Here is a 20,258-nt window from a genome sequence, read left to right as displayed (position 1 = left end):
AGCCACAACTATCTCCTGTCGACAGCCCTCTGTTTACTGACTGTAATAGAAATAGTATTGTGGATGGTGTGAGAGTTTTTACTGAACATACCAAATTTTTTGAAGTCTTCAAGGTAAAAACCTGCGTTATGCAATAAAAACCTTAAAATAATTCTATAATATATTTATATGAATTCATGCATACATGTATAAGTTCAAAGTAATCAAGTTAGCAGAGAGAAGTCTAATCCAAGAGTTTTGTATATTAAAACAAGATGGTGTTTTAATATACAAAACCAACCATGGCAACTACAACGTTATTCTGCACTCTATATACCTATATATGTATGTATATACAAATGTATATAAAAATAAATTTTACAACCTAAATTATATTAAAACTGCAACTATTAGTCAGTGAAAAGAAATTTCACCTGTTGCCTAAGCTTGGAGACCCATGAACAGAAAAGTGTAGTCCAGGCCATGAGTAAGTTGATAGTACCAACTACCCCCTTCTAACTCCAACTTGCTCTAACTTAAACTGAATATGGTCTAAATTAAGTTAATTCTTACCTTTATTACATTTATATTTTTTTATTACTTTTATCAGAGCAGAGAAACTTTAATATTCCAAAAACCATTGTTTGCCATTTTTTAAAAACTACTTCACGTTGAGAACAAATTTTCGCTCAATTTTAAATCAATTTCAAAGGATATATATGCGGAGGTGATTGTAAGCTGGTATTTAATTGAGTCTCCGTGTTTTTATGTGTATTTGATTTCATCAATTAGTGGAAATATAACATTAAGCAAAATGAAGATATAGTTCTAATATTGATTAAGTTAAACAAAATAAATGAAAGCTTAGTTCCTACTCGTTGAGGCATGATGAGGCCGACATGCGCAGTAGCACTGCGGCTAGTCGAGGCGCTGGGCCCACAGGCATTGGCACATTCAAACAGCAGGTCTGGAGTAATTTATGCTTAACAAATGACTTTTAACTTTAACTCTGAAATTAGCAAATGCAGAGGTATTGCGTAAGTCTATTGGAAGACTGTTCCATTGTGATGGTACTCTGTATGCCATTGTTTTTTGACCTGAAGCAGTATAAAATAATGGTAAAGGTAGATTGGTTTCTAAAAATCTGGTGTTATAGTGTAAATCTTTTTTTGTTTTGTCATCACTTGAACAAAATTTTAAATGAGCTCTCAAGAGAATTTTATACTGGTAAAGTTTATTAACAGGCAACACAAACGGCTGAACAAACAGGGACTGAGATGAAGTCAGTGGTGGCTTATTAAAGATTATGCGTATTTGACGTTTTTGTGATAGGGCCTATTAATATGTTTTTAAATAGCATTTCTTTGTGAGTTTAGACAGTACCTAATTTTAGAGTTAATAAACGCGTTGTATATTAGTTTCATAACACTTCTGGGTGAAAATTTAGAACATCTACTAAAAAGGCCTGGCATAGATCCTATCTGCTTATGTAGCTTATTGATGTGTGTATCCCATATCAGGTGACTGTCCAAATGAATTCCTAAAAATTCATCTGGACAGTCACCTGCACTAACAGCGTCTTGATGGCCAATTTTGGGAGCGAGGAAGCATTTTAAAAGGTTCTCAAAATAAGCCTGCTGTAATGAATTTTCAGTATGACTAACAAAAAATTGTAGAAAAAAACAGCTTTGAACTTATATATAGACAACTACTGTATATCATTATTACAGATAACCATTTCGTACTAAGCATTACGCGAACACACTTGACCTTGACATTTGTCTTTTAAAGGGTCAGTCCACAACATTAGCCTAAATAGTCAAATGCTACTATTAAGAAAGCGAAGCCCTTTACTCTTATTCAAATAGCAAAGAAAAAATGTTCTGGTCTGTCTGTATATCGATAAGTCGAGTAAATTGGCATGTTAGTATCAACCTGTCAACTAGCTCTAAAACTATAGGAGATACTTCTTGTTAAAAGTTCCAGCATAAAACCTGCTACCGGTGGTCGAGCTTTGGAGCTTATTAACAGAGTTCTGTAGAAAAGTGAACTAATTTTAGTGATTGAGATTCCATTTTCTAAGGGAACTTTTTGACTCTTGTAAGAAGGCTACCTGTTTCAGGTTACATTACTGTTTCCTGTTAGAGCTTTCCTCCGTTGTCAACCTCCATCGATAAAATTTTCCAGTTTTATTTTAGCATGCTAGTGGATGAAGACACCTCAGCTGTAACGTCATGCTATCAGAGCAACATATATGAACAGTCTAGTATGCGATGTTTTGAGAGAGTATTTGTGGGAAAACTTAGGTGGCTTGGACAACTAGACTACTACAATCATTTGCAGCTGAATGTACCAGCAACTGACGAATGGTCCATACTTGCGTGGCAGCTGATTGAAAACAATATCAAACGGTTCTACATAAATTGCTGTTAGTTCGCCTTTTCTTTCTAAGTTTTTAGCTTTGCTGATCAAATTATGAGTGGATTTTACAAGTTTTTCAAGTCTATGCAAATTGTTGAGTCGTTGTTTGTTAAGTTCTATTGCAATTTTGATTGCAGAAAAACTCTGTTCAGCAATAGGTTAAGGATTAATTATTAAAAACTTCAAATACACATATATACATAATTTTTAATTTGGTCACAAAAACTTTTTGTCAAGCGCTAAACGAAATCTAATAACAAACAGTATAGAATGAAACAGGATTATTGATGCCAGTTGAACACAAGTCATTCTCTATGGGTAAATGTACCATAACATTGATGATTTTAGGATAGGAGTTTAGGACCAGAGATAATTCAGGGAAATGTTTTCCATCTGATCCTAGGTCTAAGGAAATTACGTAGTTTCGCTTGATTTTTCTGAACTTCTGGTATGAGTAGGAACACGAATGTTTCATGAAATTACAAAGTTACACTGAAATTATGGTACACATTTTCAGTGTAATTTCAACATTAAAACTTCAAATGTTTGAACTTTAGGATACACGTAATTTCAAACATTTTCAATATTAATTTTCAAGTTGACTGGCCGATCAGTTCAGATATTACCAAAATATCGAGGGTATTTTTAAGCGACCAAAAATATCTGTTGATAGAGCATTAATTTGTTCCGTATCTCGTACTTCCGGTTATGTAGAATTACAAAGTTCTCTTGCTGCTTCGTTTGATATGTTTTCAGTATGACTGCAAAGTTTTCAAGTTGATTGTACTATTAGTTGTTGAGATGTTTGCAGAATAGCAAGAGCACTTTTATCAATTAAGAAATGAAAAATGTTTGCCAACAGAAAATTAGTTTGTTACATACTTTCAGTCTACATAAGATTTGGAGATCTGGCTCACTTTTTGTAGTGCTGGTTTTTAGTAAAACTCCAAATTTCAAAATAGTTGAGCTTTTAGTTATTGAGATATTGCTAAAATCTCGAGGGCACTTCTAACCGACTGAGAAATGAAAAATGGTCGCCAACAGAACCTTAATTTTTAATAGAGCTTCATGATATGGTTAATTAATTGTTTGGGGGGATTTTTGCGATAAACGATTTAAAAATCGCTAACCATGTAAAGATATATTGCCAATCATAATAATAATAAGCCTTTAATAACAAATAATAACAAACATTCATGAAATGTTTCTTATTATACCAAACACAAAGCAGTTTCTTTTTAATTTGAAAGGTACAAAAACATTAATAACAATTTTTAAAAGTTTTTTTACATAATAATAGTATCACGATATATCGTAAATCATGTATTTGCAATATCAAATCGAATAGGAGATGTTTGAATCTTGGATTTATTGGAAATCATGAAGCTCTACATGTAGTTTCTAATGACATACTGATTAAAAGTTTAATAATGAATATAAAAAAAAGACAAAAGTAGAAAGCTTTTCATCAGTAACAAGAGCTTCTTTACACTAAAACTATTTTATTTTCTATTTTTGAAAAATATACACACTCTATCAGACTCGGTCCACATCAACCATTGTTGTTTTCAGTTACCTCTAAAAATCTTTGAAAGTGTGAAAAAATTATTTAATATACTTGATTTTTGTTTTCTTTCATTGTATTCAAAATGCTGAAAGCTTTAAAATGATACTCAGTTTAAAAGGAAATGTGGTTTCCTAAATGCTTTCAGTGAACTGATAGTTGTCAATACAATCTAGGATGAGGGGACTTGCTCCTGTATGCAAGGTTAGGCTTCATCTGTTCAGGAATGACAAGCATCTGTCTGCACCGATTGCGTCTGATATTCATGCTCATATTACCAATGCTCGTCTCATCAATCGAAAACCTGAGCGAACATTTCCTTCACAAAATACTTGATTTTCATTGAACATCATGAATAGATTATGTGTGCAAATATTTATGCCGAAAATTTCACATTGAAAATTTTAAATAAAGGCTGCCATTCAGTGTTCCAAATTAAATAGGCCATTGCTTGAGTTGTCTAGCGTATGTTTGCTAGTCAAGTAGGCCCTGCATGTTTGTAATTCCTGCGGCAGCATGACTAAATCAACTACCTACCTGTGTATAGCAGTAAAAGGAATGCGTCAGTAGTGAGTAGCTGAGTCGAACAGAGGACTTTATGTCAAATATAAAAATCTGTCTAATGTTATGCATTGCCTAAGGGATGACAATGCAGAACTAGAGATGACAACCAGCAGAAACACTTGTCTAAATCATATATAATCATTGTATTAGTTGAACTACTACTCTACAGCCATGAATAGAAATAGGAGAAAATAATATTTATATAAATCAACATATAACGATAAAATATAAAAATGTTTGTGATTAACATGTATCTGGAACATTTAAATTGGAAAACCAAAACTTTTTGAATTTATTCAATCATCCTGACGACTCTCACAATATTCACTAGATTTTAAATCGCGAGTTGTATGCAGAGACAGCCGACATCCTTGTAGCACCAAATAAATGAAGATTTCAAGTGTTTCGCTGACAGCGAAACTACTATCTAAAATCTATTAATAGACCAGACACTTTTCTCAACTAGGTCCATTCTTCACCGTTTCTTTTACAGCCCACTGTTTTCAATGATGGAATTCAATTTTTGACCTTCACCTCTGAAAACTGAAACAATATTGTTGGAAATAAATACCAACCCTTACCAATAAATAATCAAGAGGTTTTTCTTAAAAAGCTTCCAGGCCATCGGTGAGTGTGTCCCGAATAAAACAGTCACACCAACCAGCTGCCATTGGCTAGCACCGACAAGTTGACAAACAAAGCAAAACTGGCCATTCGGTTTTTCGTCAACGTGGCATCACTTCCCAGCCAGTTTCCTCATTTACAAAATGTTCATCTACATGATTCTCATAGTCGGATTGTGATATAGCGGTAAATCTTGCATTACATACTGGACAAATCTTCTCTTCTATGTCCTGAGCGGGCTGAACGATGGGACCAGTTTCAGCCTCTTCCGAAGCTTGGTCAGCGCATTCTAGACAATGTTCCAAAAAGAGAGCGTCAGACAGGTGAGGAAATCTCTGTTTACAGACGCCACATTCCCTCGAGCTGGCAGGCAGCGCTTGTTCTTCCGGCACATCTACTACTCGCTGTGTCAACTGATGCGGCTGAGCAGGAAGGTCATGTAGTAAACGGTTTGAATGCTTGTAGCTTTCATTTATTGGAGTTTGTGTATTAAGAGTAGAATGAACTGGGGGAGAATTAACTATTTCGAAAGTTTCTGCTACTGGTTTCATGGTGCCTGGGGCGAGACTGCGTGTTCGCGGCTTTGGTTTAGGCGGTCTCCGATTGCTAGCAACTGGAGACACAGCCATCTTGTCGCGCGGTTCATCAATGACTAGTGGATGCCCTAGGGCGTCACCCCTAGCATATTCTTGTACATTCCCGTATTCATGGTCACTGCGTTCTACAGGAATACGACATTCAGTTCTAATAAGGCTACCGGTGCCCTCAGTTTCCGGATGCCTGTTAATGTAAGTGGACGGATTTTGTGATGCAAGGCTAAGAGTAAAGCCCATGTTAGTGGACGGGCCTGTATGACCAGCCCCTCCATAAGTTTCTGCAGATATGGGACCAGCTTTCCGAATGACTGTAAAAATAAAAAACTGATCTGAACAACAAAAAATTTTCATCTTAAACTGAAAACCACCTTCTCTTGCTCAGACTAAAAACCACCTTCTCTTGCTCAGACTAGAAACCACCTTCTCTTGCTCAGACTAGAAACCACCTTCTCTTGCTCAGACTAGAAACCACCTTCTCTTGCTCTGACTGCCACCAGCAAAGCGTACTCTACTAAGCGATGCTGAATTGACAGAGTGATAAATGAGAAATGGCCTTTACTGTATTTTGTATTATTGCTATCGATGTGGAAATAGATCGTTAATAGCTTATGCTAATGCTATACTTTTCTCAAAAATACTTCAAGTTCATAACACGAAACAAACTATCGAAAAAAATGGGTTTCAACAGATTTAATTATCTAACATATCATATAAAAGGTTTCCTAAACAGATCCCGTTTATACTAGAGACCCTCATATATATGTTACGAGTGAGAATATCTTTGTCCATGTATAGATGTGGCTGTCAGAGTGAAACCCTGTATTAATCAATGTCTGAAAGCAAATCCTGGACAGATGAAGCTAGCTTAAGTAATTAAATAATAAGAAAATAATTCTAGGCGTTTTACCTTGACCTCTCGAGTCAATAATTTTGGTCAAATTATGTATTTCTCGATTTTGCTGACGAAGTTTTCCTGTGAGCAGTTTGATCTTATCCACGTACTGCGGAAGCTTGGACAGCAGCCGCTGAACGAGCTGTTTTTGAGTTTTGTTTTCTGTAAGTCATAAAAAATAATCTATAATAGAGACATAAATTATAAGCAGGCCTAGCAAACAACAAACCATTGATATTCTTTATCCAGTCTACACTATTCAAACACTTCTGCCGGTTATAAAGGCATAAGATATCTTGACACATTAAACTTCCGAACAAAGTTTGCATACAGATGTACGCACAAGGCCAATCCAAAGGTTAGCTTACCACTGGTGCCTGCTGCCCCAACAACCAACTGTGGCGTACCGTGTAATGGTCGTGACTCGCTTTGGCCTTTTAGTAATCTCATTTGTAATTCCTTATTTTCCTAAAAAACAGAAATCCAGTACAATGCCAACGAAGTAGGAGAAAAACCTTTTTCCCAATGCAGTAAAACAAAAAGTGGCATAAAAGACCATAGAAAGCAGAACTTCATAGGGTGGTGACTAGAACAAACACGATACATACCTGCTTGGCCTTGTCAAGTTCTTTCTGCAGCTCGGACATCTGCGATTTCGTGATACGGTGCTCTGATTGCTCGTCAGCTAGTTTCTTCTCCAGTTGTTCGAGCTAGACAATCAACAAGTATCGTATTTAGCCAAATTCACTCTTTATTGTCATTATTTTTAAAATTATTACTAAATAACAACACAAAAAACTAATTTAATAACCCAGAAACAGAATAATAGCTCTTACTTGTACTTTGAGTATACCAGTTCCCTTTGATGTTTCTGTGTATTGAGGATGTATGCTTCCTCCGTCTCCAGTTAATCTAGTGCCGTGTGTAGGTTTTTGTGCAATGCCAGCACTGGCTCCTGTCTCGCTCATAGTATAGAAGCTAAAAAGAGTGTGCAGTACGTGTAATGTACAAATTTCACTAATAGTACAGAAGCTAAAAGGAGCGTATAGTACACATAATGTACAAATCTCACTAATAGTACAGAAACCCTTTAGCTCAAAAAGGAGTGTGCAGTACATGCGATGCAGAATTGCATCTGGCAACATCTCAGTGCAGTATCTACATGTAGTTAAATAAGATAGAATGAGCTACCAAATCTTATGGAGAAAAAGAATTGTGTTTATCAACTAAATAACTTGGCAACTACACAAGAATAAATAAAGTCATCGTGACTTGATCATTAGTAACTAGAGAGTCTCCCAGCCTGTTTACTCCGAGGTGTTACTCGTGACTTGATCATTAGTAACTAGAGAGTCTCCCAGCCTGTTTACTCCAGAGGGGTTACATAACCAATACTCTTCAATGTAATGCATGGACATTGTTATTGCTGCAAGATCCATCACTCAATACATCATCTACATATTAGATATAAAAGCAAATAAATCTGCAAACCTTGCATTTACATAGCATTTGCATTTACAAAACACTCGTAAATAGCCATTAAACTAGGTTCGCTGTAGCCGGTGCCACATTTCTGTCACTGGGTGGAACTAGTGGAGACCCGTGACGAAATGAGCTAATGAATTGCAAGGCTTTGTGTCACGAGCTAATAGCCAGCCGGTCAGTCGCTCATTGATCGGTTGACCAGTTATTATCTACTGAATGAGCTATGAGCGCAGAGATTATATACGAATAAAAGCTATTAATAGAAGTGGTACACAGTAACAAGCCCATGTCAGAAATAGAATGACAATTATACAACCATCAAAAACAAATTTTTTCAATTTTGATCTGAATGTATAAATTCATTTACATAATAATACAAAAATAATAAAACAATAAACAATGAAAAGTGCTAGGAATAAAAATAGAGAAATTGCAATGTGCAAAGCTTCAAGACAGCTACCCAATAATCAACCTATAAGACAAAGCAGCAAGTCCTCACTGAAAGTGAAAACATTCTGCGTTCACGAAGAATCATACAAGCATGTGGTCTATATGAATCATTCATAGTTTGTCATGGCATTTACAAATATTTTTGCGGATTTCCCGATAGGGAAATGATTAGGGAGGGGATTAAAAATAGTTCTCCCATATGAGTTCAGTTCAATTGATAGGAATGCATTTGATACAATTTTCCACTTTGTTTACGATTAGGTAACGATCATAATAAGGATCATTGACTTTTCAGTACAGGAATGGCTAAAGATGGGTTTTCAAGGAAGGGATTTTCATATGCTATTTGACTGTCAAACCTAACAGTACCTGTTTTTGTGTATTGTAATAGTTCATTTATTTGTGTTTTTAGTCCAATAAAAATCATAAAAGAGAAGGCAGCAATGCAATAACAAATTGCGCTCTGAATATAGGCCTACATTCCTTTTGAAAAAAAATTGTTTTTATACCATCAACATAACGGGAATAAAATACATTAAAGAAACTGGTAACTTGAAAGAAGATCTGTTATTGATCAATAACAGCTCATGATTATATATATATATATATATATATATATACATATATATGCGCAAGAAATAACAAACTAGTGAGAGATTGGTAGGGCCCAGTGTTGGGAATAGTGATTCAGTATTTGTAAATGAGGCCTAAGTACCACAGAGAACACAATGATGAAGTGGGGGGGGGGGTAAAGGAAAGTCCATTATTTGATATGGTGAATATAGAGGCTAACTAGAATATTATATTATTAATGTAATAGTCACAGTGGTTTGTGTAATTAATCTAGTACCATTGAGATAGTATAGAGTATTAATAGCTAACTACTGATCCATGTACTGTCCTAACTCAATTTTTGACCATAGCGATCTGTTCAAAAAGCGATCTGTTCAAAATATTCAATTATTTTTTCGCTATAGCTAATGTACGTAAATAATAAAAATTCAAAAAGATTTTCAAGATTTTTTATTATTTTCGCCATAAACTGTGTGAACACATTCAACAAGAACAGGTAATATGACAAATGCAGAAATTGTCTCAGGAGTATCTATTAATGGACTAGACAATGTTGGGAAATATATTGCTTTGTCTCTAGCAATTTTATACCTTGTTCTCTAAACTTGAAGTCTTGTAACACTGTCTTGTGTATGATAAATAAAAAAGTGTTGAAACAGGGCATATAGTTTTATTTTATTAAATATGTACTATTTAAGATCATGAAAAAACCATGTATAACCAAAAATATATGTTCTATTTTTACCAACTTTAACACGAACATTAAAGCAGCAAAGGCCTACATTAAACTATAACTGTCGCGTACAACTTTTATCGTATTTTTGTTAGGAAAATCGGACACGCTGATTTCGATTTTGTACTCAAAATAAAGATTGATTTACCAACTTCCAAAGTAATGAAAGCTTTATTTATAGCGTCTTAATATCGGTCTCGAAAACAACACGAACGGCATAACAAGCTCCGCCCATAAATATGTGACGCACGCTAGCTTTTTAGATACGGAAGTCAGGGATGTTTAGTCTGATTTAGAATAATAGAGATGGGTGTCTTAAAACCCATTATTATTTGAATTCAGCCTGTAAAATAGTATCAGACTTATGACAGGTAGATATACTATTTAAAATTGCTCGTAGCTTGTTACAAGATGTTTAATAAGCTGAATGCAGAGAAAAATGAGCTCAAAAAGCACAATTTTATCACAAGCTAGCGCTGTTATCGCGCTTTTTTGAGCTCACTTTTAAATACGCCATGCTAAATAGCTTATCTACCTTTCAGAAAACACTGCGGTTATTTTGAAAGCTGAATTTAGATAATAATGGGTTTTAAGACACCCATCTCTTATCATTCTAAATCGGACTAAACATCCTTAACTACCGTTCCTAAAAAGCTAGCGTACATCACATATTTATGGGCAGAGATTGTTGTGCCGATCGTGTTATTTCCAAGACGAATATTGAAACGCTTTTAAAAAGCCTTCATGACTTTGAAAGTTAATGGACCAATCTTTATTTTGAGTGCAAAACCAGAATCCGCATGCCGGATTTACCTAGAAAATACGATAAAAGTTGTACGTGGCAGTTACGGTTTAAGGTTCCAGTCTACAACGATTCCAACGAGTAGACCAGTACATCCTAGTAAAGTTCGTGCCAAATAAAAAAAGTGCATTTGTCTTTTATTTTTACCAATTTGAACAAAAAAATTTATAAGCCTCATAGGAGATGAGAGGATATGGTCAGAAACTTAATTTTTTGCAACTCTGAAGTGTAAAAAGTCTCAAACTTTTTGGTCGAAATACAATTTGGTTGAGAACAGAGATGGTTGAAAGCTGATGTATGACTGACTGCATATAAACAGCTTTTTTGCATAAGTACAAAGCTAGACCATATACTAGGGTACAAAATAACAACTATTTATTTCATATTTGAAATGAAGAACATTTACAAAAAGTAACAATGTCAACTTTATTTCACCATTGCACTAACCAATAGACAAAAGGTTTTATCACCTCGTGTGCGAATTACATGAACAAAAACAGTGCCAGCTTGCAAATTAATTGAGAGAATATAACTCGGTACGTGATGAATTTTCGACCTTTTGTAATCGCAAACGAGATCTATTCAACTACAAGTTTTTAGACAAAAAATGTGTGAATCCTCAACAGTACAACAAAGTAAACATTAAATTGAAACGGAGCATTTTAAATGGAAATACCACTTAAAAAGATATGAGGGTTAGAACATTTTTATGAAATACTACATAGCAAGCTGTGTGAGAATAAAAAGCATAGATGAAAAATGCCTATTTCACTTCAAGCGGCGCCTAAATAAATTTCACTCTACCGTTATGGGGTCACTTCTCAATGATAAAAACAACTGCTAGGGTCACTACACAAAGATGAAAACAGTTGATATTGGATTTGTCATAAAACGTAGATATCATTTTCCTATAGCATTGATCGAAATACAATTCAACTCGGATTTATTTTCAAGGACTTTCCGGTAATCCGACTAGTGACCCAAAACCATAGGAAAAACTGATATTAGCGGTACTGACTCGTAATACAATCCATCACGACTGCCTTTACTGCAAGCAGCTACAACCGATTTTATATAAGAACTTACCTTACAATCCATCACGACTGCCCTTACTGCAAGCAGCTACAACCGATTTCATATAAAAACTTACCTTTATAAAGGGATCTCCATGTCCGCTTTGATTGTGAAATGTGTTTATAGGTCTAGATATATAGAATGCTCCGACTGCGAGTACTGCGTCAGTCATCTAGCTGGTATACAGAGCCTCAGGTAACTGTGATACAGCCAAATATATATATATATATGCAAGAGAGTGTTTGAGAAACGATAACTCGTTGAGATAACAATTTATCAGTAGGAAGAGACTAAAGCTTAACGATATGCTGATTTTAGAGTTTGGTGGCAATCTTGAAGATAGATGATTTGAAAATCGCCACCATTTAAAGCGATATCACCAACCGTATAAATAATATAATCTCGGAATGGTGATTTATCTCATACCTGATGATTTTCAGAATGAGCGATACTGGAACCAAAGTACATGGGCCTTCCACAAGCACTTATGAAATAAATGTTTCGATCATGCACACAAAACAGTTTCTTAATTAGTTTAAATATACGAAAACACATTAATAAAACTGTACGAGTTTTTTTACATAATACATATCGCGATATATCGCAAATCATCTATTTGGAATATCAAATCAAGTCATTTGATTATAGAAACTAAAGAAGAGACAGGCAGGAGTATTAATAGAAACTATGGTTGGTTAAATCTCAATAATGCGTATCCTGGTACTTTTCAAGGAAACGCAACTCTTCTATATCAGTTGCATCAGGTGTTTTGTAATAACAAGACAAAAATAAAAATAAGTGGCATTAATATGTACAGATTTATATTTTCTTACTAATGGGCCCTTCAACAAGCTGGGCTACACATATGAATGGCATGGGAATACTTGATAGAGCACTTTACATATTTTTAATTAGTAATGCCAATACAAGGTTTGAAATCCAAAACTTATAACCTGGATTTAAAATAATAAAGTAAAAGAATAAAACCGAATGAGTGAGAATAAGGGATTTATAGTTTGATGTATCATTAATACGTTATGACTAAAAGGTTTACACAGTCCAATTGCTAGGCCACATCCTAAAGTTTCTAGTTGATGTTCAGTTTAAACTTTTCGAAAAATTATTTAGAATCATCGTAAATGTAAATTTTGAAATAACAAATTCTTTCTGTAGGTGTCGTCAGCTGCTGAATGATGGGTGCATTAATCATCCACACAACGAACTCATGCTCATTGGGGAATTATGGAGGGGAGTTTAATACTGAACAGGAAAAGCTTCCTTTGAGCATATTCATTGTAATTCTATCATAATAGTGATAGCTTGTTAGTCCAGCAATAGAACAATAATTCTATGTTCATAGACTGATTCATTATCATTCCTTCCATTTTTAGCCTATGTTATCTACTGTATATACCCTTACATGAAGATTCTTTTCCTGTGGACATCTAAAACAGCATTAAGCAAATCTACAACTTACTTTGATGATCAGTCTGAAACTAGTTGCTTATTAACATTTGGACCAAGGATAACTGTTAATGACCAAACAAACATAGATAATTTACAAAGGAGACTGATGGTGACCATGTAAAAATAGAAAGGCCTACCTACCTACAGAAGTCCCCAAATTGTCATATTAATCGTTGCAAGGCCTGCCTCACATAAACCATCTACTGCAGACTCAACATCTTTAACAACTGCACATGCAAGAAGATACCTAGCTTTGATGACTTAAAAGAGACAATTTTCCTATCCTATCTGGAAGAAAATCTCCAGAACAAATGTAATACTTTGAGACTAGAAAACAGCTAACAACTATGGAAAATACCGTACCTGAAGCTGACTGCAGGATTAAACAGCCATAGCTAGAAATGTGGAACTTACAAGAGCATAGAATGTGGTTCTAAAGGAAAAAGCATCAAGCGTGCATTTGATACTACGGTTACCATTAATTCACGTTCGCAGGCTAGCAAAATCGAAAACGGGGAACTTTATTTTTCCCTCCTAGCAAGTACAATATCGCATTGAAGTTGTACAATAAAGCGTTTACGTCTACCGAAAGAAAACTTACACTGTGAATATGAGAGTACATTCCAGAAACAACATCCAATCACGACATAAAGAAACCGTTTGAATGCACAGATAGTGGATCTAATATACCACATGAAACGAAGTCATAATTTAATAAACCATAAAAACATGTTGATCACAGTGCATACATGTCAATCGGGTTTGGTTAAAAACCCAACCTAACCGTCATTTGCTTTTCTTGGCAGAGTTTCAGTTCCAAATCTATGTTAAAGCACATAAATTAAATAATTTTCTTATAATATAGTTCAATACATCAGAGTCTTGGCTTTCGAATGAGCCTATATTCAATACACAAAAAATAGTACAACTATGAAAAACAGGGTGTCAAAAGTATGTCCTGCAATAAAAAAACACTTTGTTGCGGTTCCCACGATGTGATGTCACAATTATTATTTAGTCTTAGGTAGTCGATCCCTTTCACTGCCACTGAGGCTGCGCTTTTCTGCGACAATCTGTATTGTTTAACCCAAAGAGCGCTAATAATAAACTAGGATTCTAGATAATCAACAATGCCCAGGGATGTGCTAACGGCCGACCAATACAAACACATGTTCTGGGTTAATTATGCTTCAATAAATATACTGTCGTTGATGAAGGTAGCGAAACCACATCGATTAAATTGTGACCTGGAGATGTGTGGCCCTAGGACTATACGTCAATCGCACGTTCGCGAGTTCACGCAATGCTTGAAATTAATTAGTCTCAGTTGTGCCCCTCAACATCACAATAAAATGAGAGGGTTAGTGCATAATATCATCTGGAAAACAGTATGGTGCTTGGAATCTGAGTTATTTATCATAGAAATAATCTGCACATGGAGAACTACTGACACTGATTCCTGTCATTTTCATTGGTTCTCTGGAGTTGTCCCACCTTCGCCTGCCACTAGCGTCATTATCCTAGTTGATTAATATAAGCGGTAAGCAATAAAATAGGCGGTAAGAGCACACAACACCGCATATGAAAATTGTGACGCCCTAATTTTCGAGTCTATGCCATTGAAAATTTCTGCAATAGAGCTCTGAGGAAATCCTATAAACACCAACCAACGTCTGTCTCACCATGTCAAACAATAGCTCGTTCGAAAGCCAAGACTCTGATGTATTGAAATATATGATAAAAAAATTATGTAATTGATGTTTTAAGTATCTGAATCAAATAGTCTCAAACTTTCTTTTAGAGCTCTGATTTGCTCAAGATCTGAGATGCTCGCAAATTGAGGTCAGTCCATACTCGAAGTATATTATAACACATTCTATTAAGCCGCATCAAAATGAATTCCTTTAAACCATCATGACAGACAAGAATAGCATTTTTTGGCACATACATATTCCATGAAACCGTGTCTTTGGAAGTAAAACTATGAAACAAACAAACAAAACAAAAGTTAACTTTGATCGTTTGGCACTATCAATATTTGCAAACTGTACTTGCATTAATTGATTGATTAACATATTTGAACAAGAATTAGCTGAAGAAATGAACATGTCATAACTAAATACTATGGTCTCTTGACACTCATATTCCAATCACAAACAAAATGAGAGAGCATAATGGTGTAAATAACCCTTTAAGCCACAAAGATGTGATCATTGCTACTGTTGCGCGGATTTATTGAAAACTGCAGTCCAGCTCAAATGTTATCCAATGATAGCATACCATGGAAACTGGTAAGAGTTCCTCCTAGCTTCAAAGTGCTGTTCTGCGCTTGAATTGGTCAATTCAAACTCCTCTAGTAGATTGCTGTAATTTAGAAATCTATTTCCTTGGATCATGTTCAAGGATGCATCACTAGGATAATGAGCCAAGTTTGATAAAATAAGTCATAACAGTACCATTTTGTCATTCCTTCTGTTCTGCTAGTATGCAGGAGATAGATGTTAGGCTGACATTGTGGTATCAACTATTGGTTCGACAATGGCTCTAATTGTGAACACTCATAATGAACCAACATCGATAACCGAAATTAACCAATCATTGAGCCTGAGACTCTGTGTTTGCGTTTCTGATTGGATCATTTTCATAATTTTAATGGGTTACTTAGTTCTATATGTATTAAAGGTAACTATTGATTGAAGCAATTAAGCAATGGCGCAGACGACAGCAGCGTTGTTACACCACATTCTGGTACACGGTATTGAGTGCGCCATTTGAAAACAATATGTAGTTAATGGCTGGTTTACAGTGTATCGTCATATGTCAGCTTTGCCCTCTTGGCGTTCATTGATCGACTATGTAAATCAATGGCATCGTCACAGCAGCGCGGATATGTCGGGTTAAATTGCAGCTGTCACACTTTCCTGATAGTTCGCCAAGCATCAACGACAGCTTGTACAATGTGCCCAACTTCGGCGATGATGATTGGCTATCGTAGATTGCTTGAACTATACTTTCGTTCATAACAGTTGCTACAGTACTAGTATTAGTATTTCATTGTTTCCATGGCAGCATTGTATAATGAGAATGTTGTACCGCGGACTATTGATTGATGTAAACGCGAAAGAGTTTGCGATACTGTGAACGTTGTTATTACAGACGATTACAGAAGTGTTGTGTGAGTAACCCAGCCATGCGGAGATATGGTATTAATCAGCCTTTTGAGTGTGTCACCAGTCAGGCAAGAATGAGCGAACCACAAATGACTGATCCCCAAATGGCCACCTTTGCTTTTCAAGTAGTAGTTTTGTCAACACAAATGTGCCTTTTTTCGGTAACCATATTTGAAGGCACAGACATTCGTTAGGAAAAACGTAAAAAATAGCAACGCTACTTTGTCGCGATAGAATTCAAGCTAAGAAATATCAGCCAACGGGAATAGAGCTCTGGTGAGAAAAGCCTTAAGGTAGGGCCACACGAGACAAAATTCTCACGAAATCGGCGAAATTTGGACGGAACGATTCGGACGAATCGACATTTGGACGAATTCGTTCATCGTTGGTTGCGCACGATGAACGAATCCTGAATTGGACGAAACGTCAGAAATTCCTACGAATCATTGTTTGATTGGTCGGTTGAAAAGGTTAGTTGAATGTTGAAGGTCGTTTTCTTTGGCGCATATCCAGAAAGAAATAAGAGAGAGATTTTAGTCTGATTTTAGTCTGTACTGAAGCAAATGATTGAAACGGAATCGGATTCAAGTTATCACCGCGTTCTGATTGGCTAGTTGAAAGTTAGTTTCGTACGAATCCGTGGTGGAGAAACTCCGTGTGGCAGGTCAGAAATTTCGTACAAATGGAATTTCCCAGATTAGTTGAAATTACACGATAAGTGTGGCCCTACCTTTAGTGCATTCATAGGGATTAGTTAAAATGTAGCTTTCTATTAGTGGCTCTAGAAAGTTCTGCCAGTTGTCCCTTTCGAGTGATTCACGTAACAAAGATGTTAAATTAACCAAGCTGGAAGTGAATTTGGTTACGCCTTATCATAGTCATATGCTTTATTCAAACAAGTTCTGATTTCATACCCGTAGTTACCATTACAAAGCAAATATGGTTTTTACACAGCTTGTAGTTTGATCTCTATAGAGCAACAATGACACTTACTAAGCAAAATTGATCATGAACAGTCTAAAACAACTTGTGGTTTGTTTGCATCATCGCAAGCAATCAAGGGTGACCTTTGGGAAGAGGATGATTCATGGACTTTTCCTATTGAGAGACCTACCTCACCTAGTCTTCAAATAATGCTAATCATGTAATGTGTGATGTGATTAGTAGCCTTTGTTGTCAAGAAACATTCTATTCTTCAATATTCTAGGCATATTGCTGTGCTGGTTACTAGTGATATCTCAACTAAAAATTGTAGGTGGCCCATATGGTATGGCAAGCCTGTTTCTAAAGTATTTGAAAGGGCAAAGCGCAAGCCTATTAATAGCTTGGCTTTTGTTCAAAACTAATAGTAGCACAGTAAAAATGTAAGGAGTGTTTTGACACTGGCATCTATCTAGCTAAACATTGACTTAGTAAAGGAGTTCACTAGGGGAAACGTTTCTTCCCCGTGATCATACGACTACATGTACTATTATTTAGAAAACAAGACAAGTTAGATAAGACAACGGAAAGGGTCCGATTAAAGGGTAAATAATGTAATACACATATAATAGTTCATGTCTGTCTGGCTAAAAAGTGCTGACTTTTGGACCTCCATGTAATGTTTGCCGTAACCGAGTGAAACAGCCGTTTCATCGCTTTTTATAAATTTTACATAGAAATGGCGAGACTCGTCTTATCAATGATATACAGCCCCCCATGGGGAGCTGTATATTATTGGTCTCATTTTTGACTTTTTACTTTCCACTCTATTGATTTGAAGGTATACTAAGCTGTATATTTATTTATAGACTTTTACGTATAAAGCATGTCCTTCTATATCCCTCCCAATAAGAAAGATTTGGCTATCAAGACTAAGTCTAACCTAACTCGTCACTCAGTCAAAAACCTAAAGCTATCTCACGAGCACAGTAAACGATAGTACTCACTGTTGCTGTACTTTTGTGAAGTCCTTCGATGTAAACTTGATACTAGTCGGAAGCTGGTACTACTACGGTCCTTTTTAGTTGAGCATTTGAAGATCGTAGCAAGCAGCGTTCCGTCCCTCAGCTGATCAATGAATCAGGTAATCCTACTAGAAGAAAACATAAATGACTTGCTCCAAGTTTCTTAGCCGGTATGCTTGTTTGCAGATGATCCTCAGGTTTATAGGGCTGATGGTAATATGTTGCAACAATTTAGTGATCGGGCTGATAAATGGGGCTGATCGGGAAATAAACTTTAATACCTCTTTAATGCCCTACCTAAATGTTTTTTTATTAAAGTTATGGGCAAACATTTGGCAGACCTTCAATTCTTTTCAAATGGTCATGTTTGAAAAGGTTTCTTATCTTAGGTTTCCCCACACCCCTATTTGGAAATCATTTTGCAAGAGGACATGAAATGGGACTTCCATAACGATGCTATTGTTTGCTACCAGAGTGTAGCTATGCTCAGCAGAGTTTTAAGATGTGCAGATATGCAAACAAGGAAAATGCTTAATTTAGTACATTAGAAAAGTACATATTTTTCTTTTCATGTATTGAATTTGCATCTCCATCATGGAATCCCTATCAAACAAGCATGTTAAAAAGCTAGAAAAAGTTCAAAATCAGGTCTTGCGTTTATATTCAGATCGAAAGGTCGTGTTAGTTTTACGAAAATGAGAAAAGAGACAGGTTTTCAATCACGATCAAAACGGAACAAAACTGCCAGACACAAACTACCTTAAAACCTCTATTTGAGCGCCACGGCGCTCTACCTTTCTGCCCTTTCTCAATAGTGGGGGTCAATTGGCATTCAATTAGAGGGTGGGGTGTATTTTTCAAATCAAATGGCTTGTCAGAATTCTGGGAAGATAATTTTAGCCCCTTACAAGCGAAGTGAGTGTCGCTTATATTTGGCCCTCTTATTTCGGTGGAGCGATATTAACCCTTTTGGATGCAATAAATCTGCTAACTTACCTCCAACTTGTCAAATATCTCTTGATAAATATGCATTGAGAAACTGAGAAATATCTCTACCAGTTGATATCTATTGCTTGCAATCAACCTGCGATGATACTATAGCCTGTGTCCTGCCTGCTTTGCTATCTGTTTGAACTTTTAATTTTCAATTCTAAATTTGAAAAATGTTTTATTTTATATTTATATTTAACAATGTTGCATAAAAGCTCATTGCACTCATTGATATGTTTGCTACAGTTTGCAGCCAAAACTGGCTTTTTATGTGCAATAGAAGATGAGTTATTAGTGTCGATCAATTGTAGGATCAGATTACCACAATGATGCTATCAAATTATACGCTATATATCTGCAAATTTGTAAGTTATATAAAAATAATTTATCAAATGCTACAAATAAATATTCATGAACAAGTGACATAAACGCAACATACTTATAGGTATTACATGCAGAAACAAAAATTAACATTTTCAAAACAAAAATATTTATATTGTTTGCTCGGATTGCTGCGTTCTAACTGTTGCTTTCGATGGACCGAACATCTTTTGGTTGTCCAATACATTCTACAGTGTCTTCTGACCTCAACTCTTTTTCCGCACTGCTGAACTAGTCGATATTAGCGTCTAAACAATTTTTTGGCAGAGCAAAACTTTTGCGCGTTGCATTTGGCACAAATGTAACGCGCAAAGGTTTTGCCGCATAGAAAGACACATATACGCCTTTTAAAAAAACTTGTAAATTCTACCAATCCTTCTGACCTAGAACTATAAGAAAACTGAGATCTTATAGATATGCTTATTTTAAAGGTTGACTTGCAACAAAATTCATGTTACAGTTATTTGGTATCAAAAGATTCATCATGTCTTACTCTGCTGTGTTGTAGGTGCAAAATATGTGGAAATGTGATTACAAGCTCTTAAAA

The 20,258-nt window shown here is 35.6% G+C and overlaps 1 protein-coding gene across 3 annotated transcripts; it reads right to left on the bottom strand.

Annotated features, from left to right (window-relative positions):
* Positions 1–4,656: 4,656 nt before the first annotated feature.
* Positions 4,657–18,377, bottom strand: LOC137391159 (uncharacterized). Of its 3 annotated transcripts, XM_068077529.1 has the most exons (8): positions 18,323–18,377; positions 15,505–15,588; positions 11,834–11,956; positions 7,477–7,618; positions 7,249–7,350; positions 7,009–7,108; positions 6,656–6,802; positions 4,657–6,056 (listed from the first exon to the last, which is right to left on the bottom strand). In XM_068077529.1, the coding sequence occupies exons 4-8, from the start codon at positions 7,606–7,608 to the stop codon at positions 5,254–5,256; spliced, it is 1,284 nt and encodes a 427-aa protein (XP_067933630.1). In that variant the 5' UTR covers positions 7,609–7,618; positions 11,834–11,956; positions 15,505–15,588; positions 18,323–18,377; the 3' UTR covers positions 4,657–5,253. The 3 variants fall into 3 exon arrangements, with proteins under 3 accessions (XP_067933630.1, XP_067933631.1, XP_067933629.1); XM_068077530.1 differs by lacking the exon at positions 15,505–15,588 and having other exon boundaries at positions 18,323–18,338; XM_068077528.1 differs by lacking the exons at positions 15,505–15,588; positions 18,323–18,377 and adding an exon at positions 13,588–13,630.
* Positions 18,378–20,258: the final 1,881 nt, after the last annotated feature.

Source organism: Watersipora subatra, chromosome 3 (genome assembly GCF_963576615.1).
Source record: "Watersipora subatra chromosome 3, tzWatSuba1.1, whole genome shotgun sequence".
Classification (NCBI taxonomy): Eukaryota; Metazoa; Bryozoa; class Gymnolaemata; order Cheilostomatida; family Watersiporidae; genus Watersipora; species Watersipora subatra.
Note: the sequence above shows the minus strand (reverse complement) of the source record. Positions and strands in the feature narration are given on the sequence as shown.

Bases quoted from the DNA above. Each gene is read 5' to 3' on its own strand.
- LOC137391159 (XM_068077529.1), bottom strand. From the start codon at position 7,608: ATGAGCGAGACAGGAGCCAGTGCTGGCATTGCACAAAAACCTACACAC. The intron at 7,351-7,476 runs GTAAGAGCTATT...TTGATTGTCTAG, and splicing joins CTGGTATACTCAAAGTACAA to CTCGAACAACTGGAGAAGAA. The intron at 6,057-6,655 runs GTAAAACGCCTA...TTATTTTTACAG, and splicing joins TATTGACTCGAGAGGTCAAG to TCATTCGGAAAGCTGGTCCC.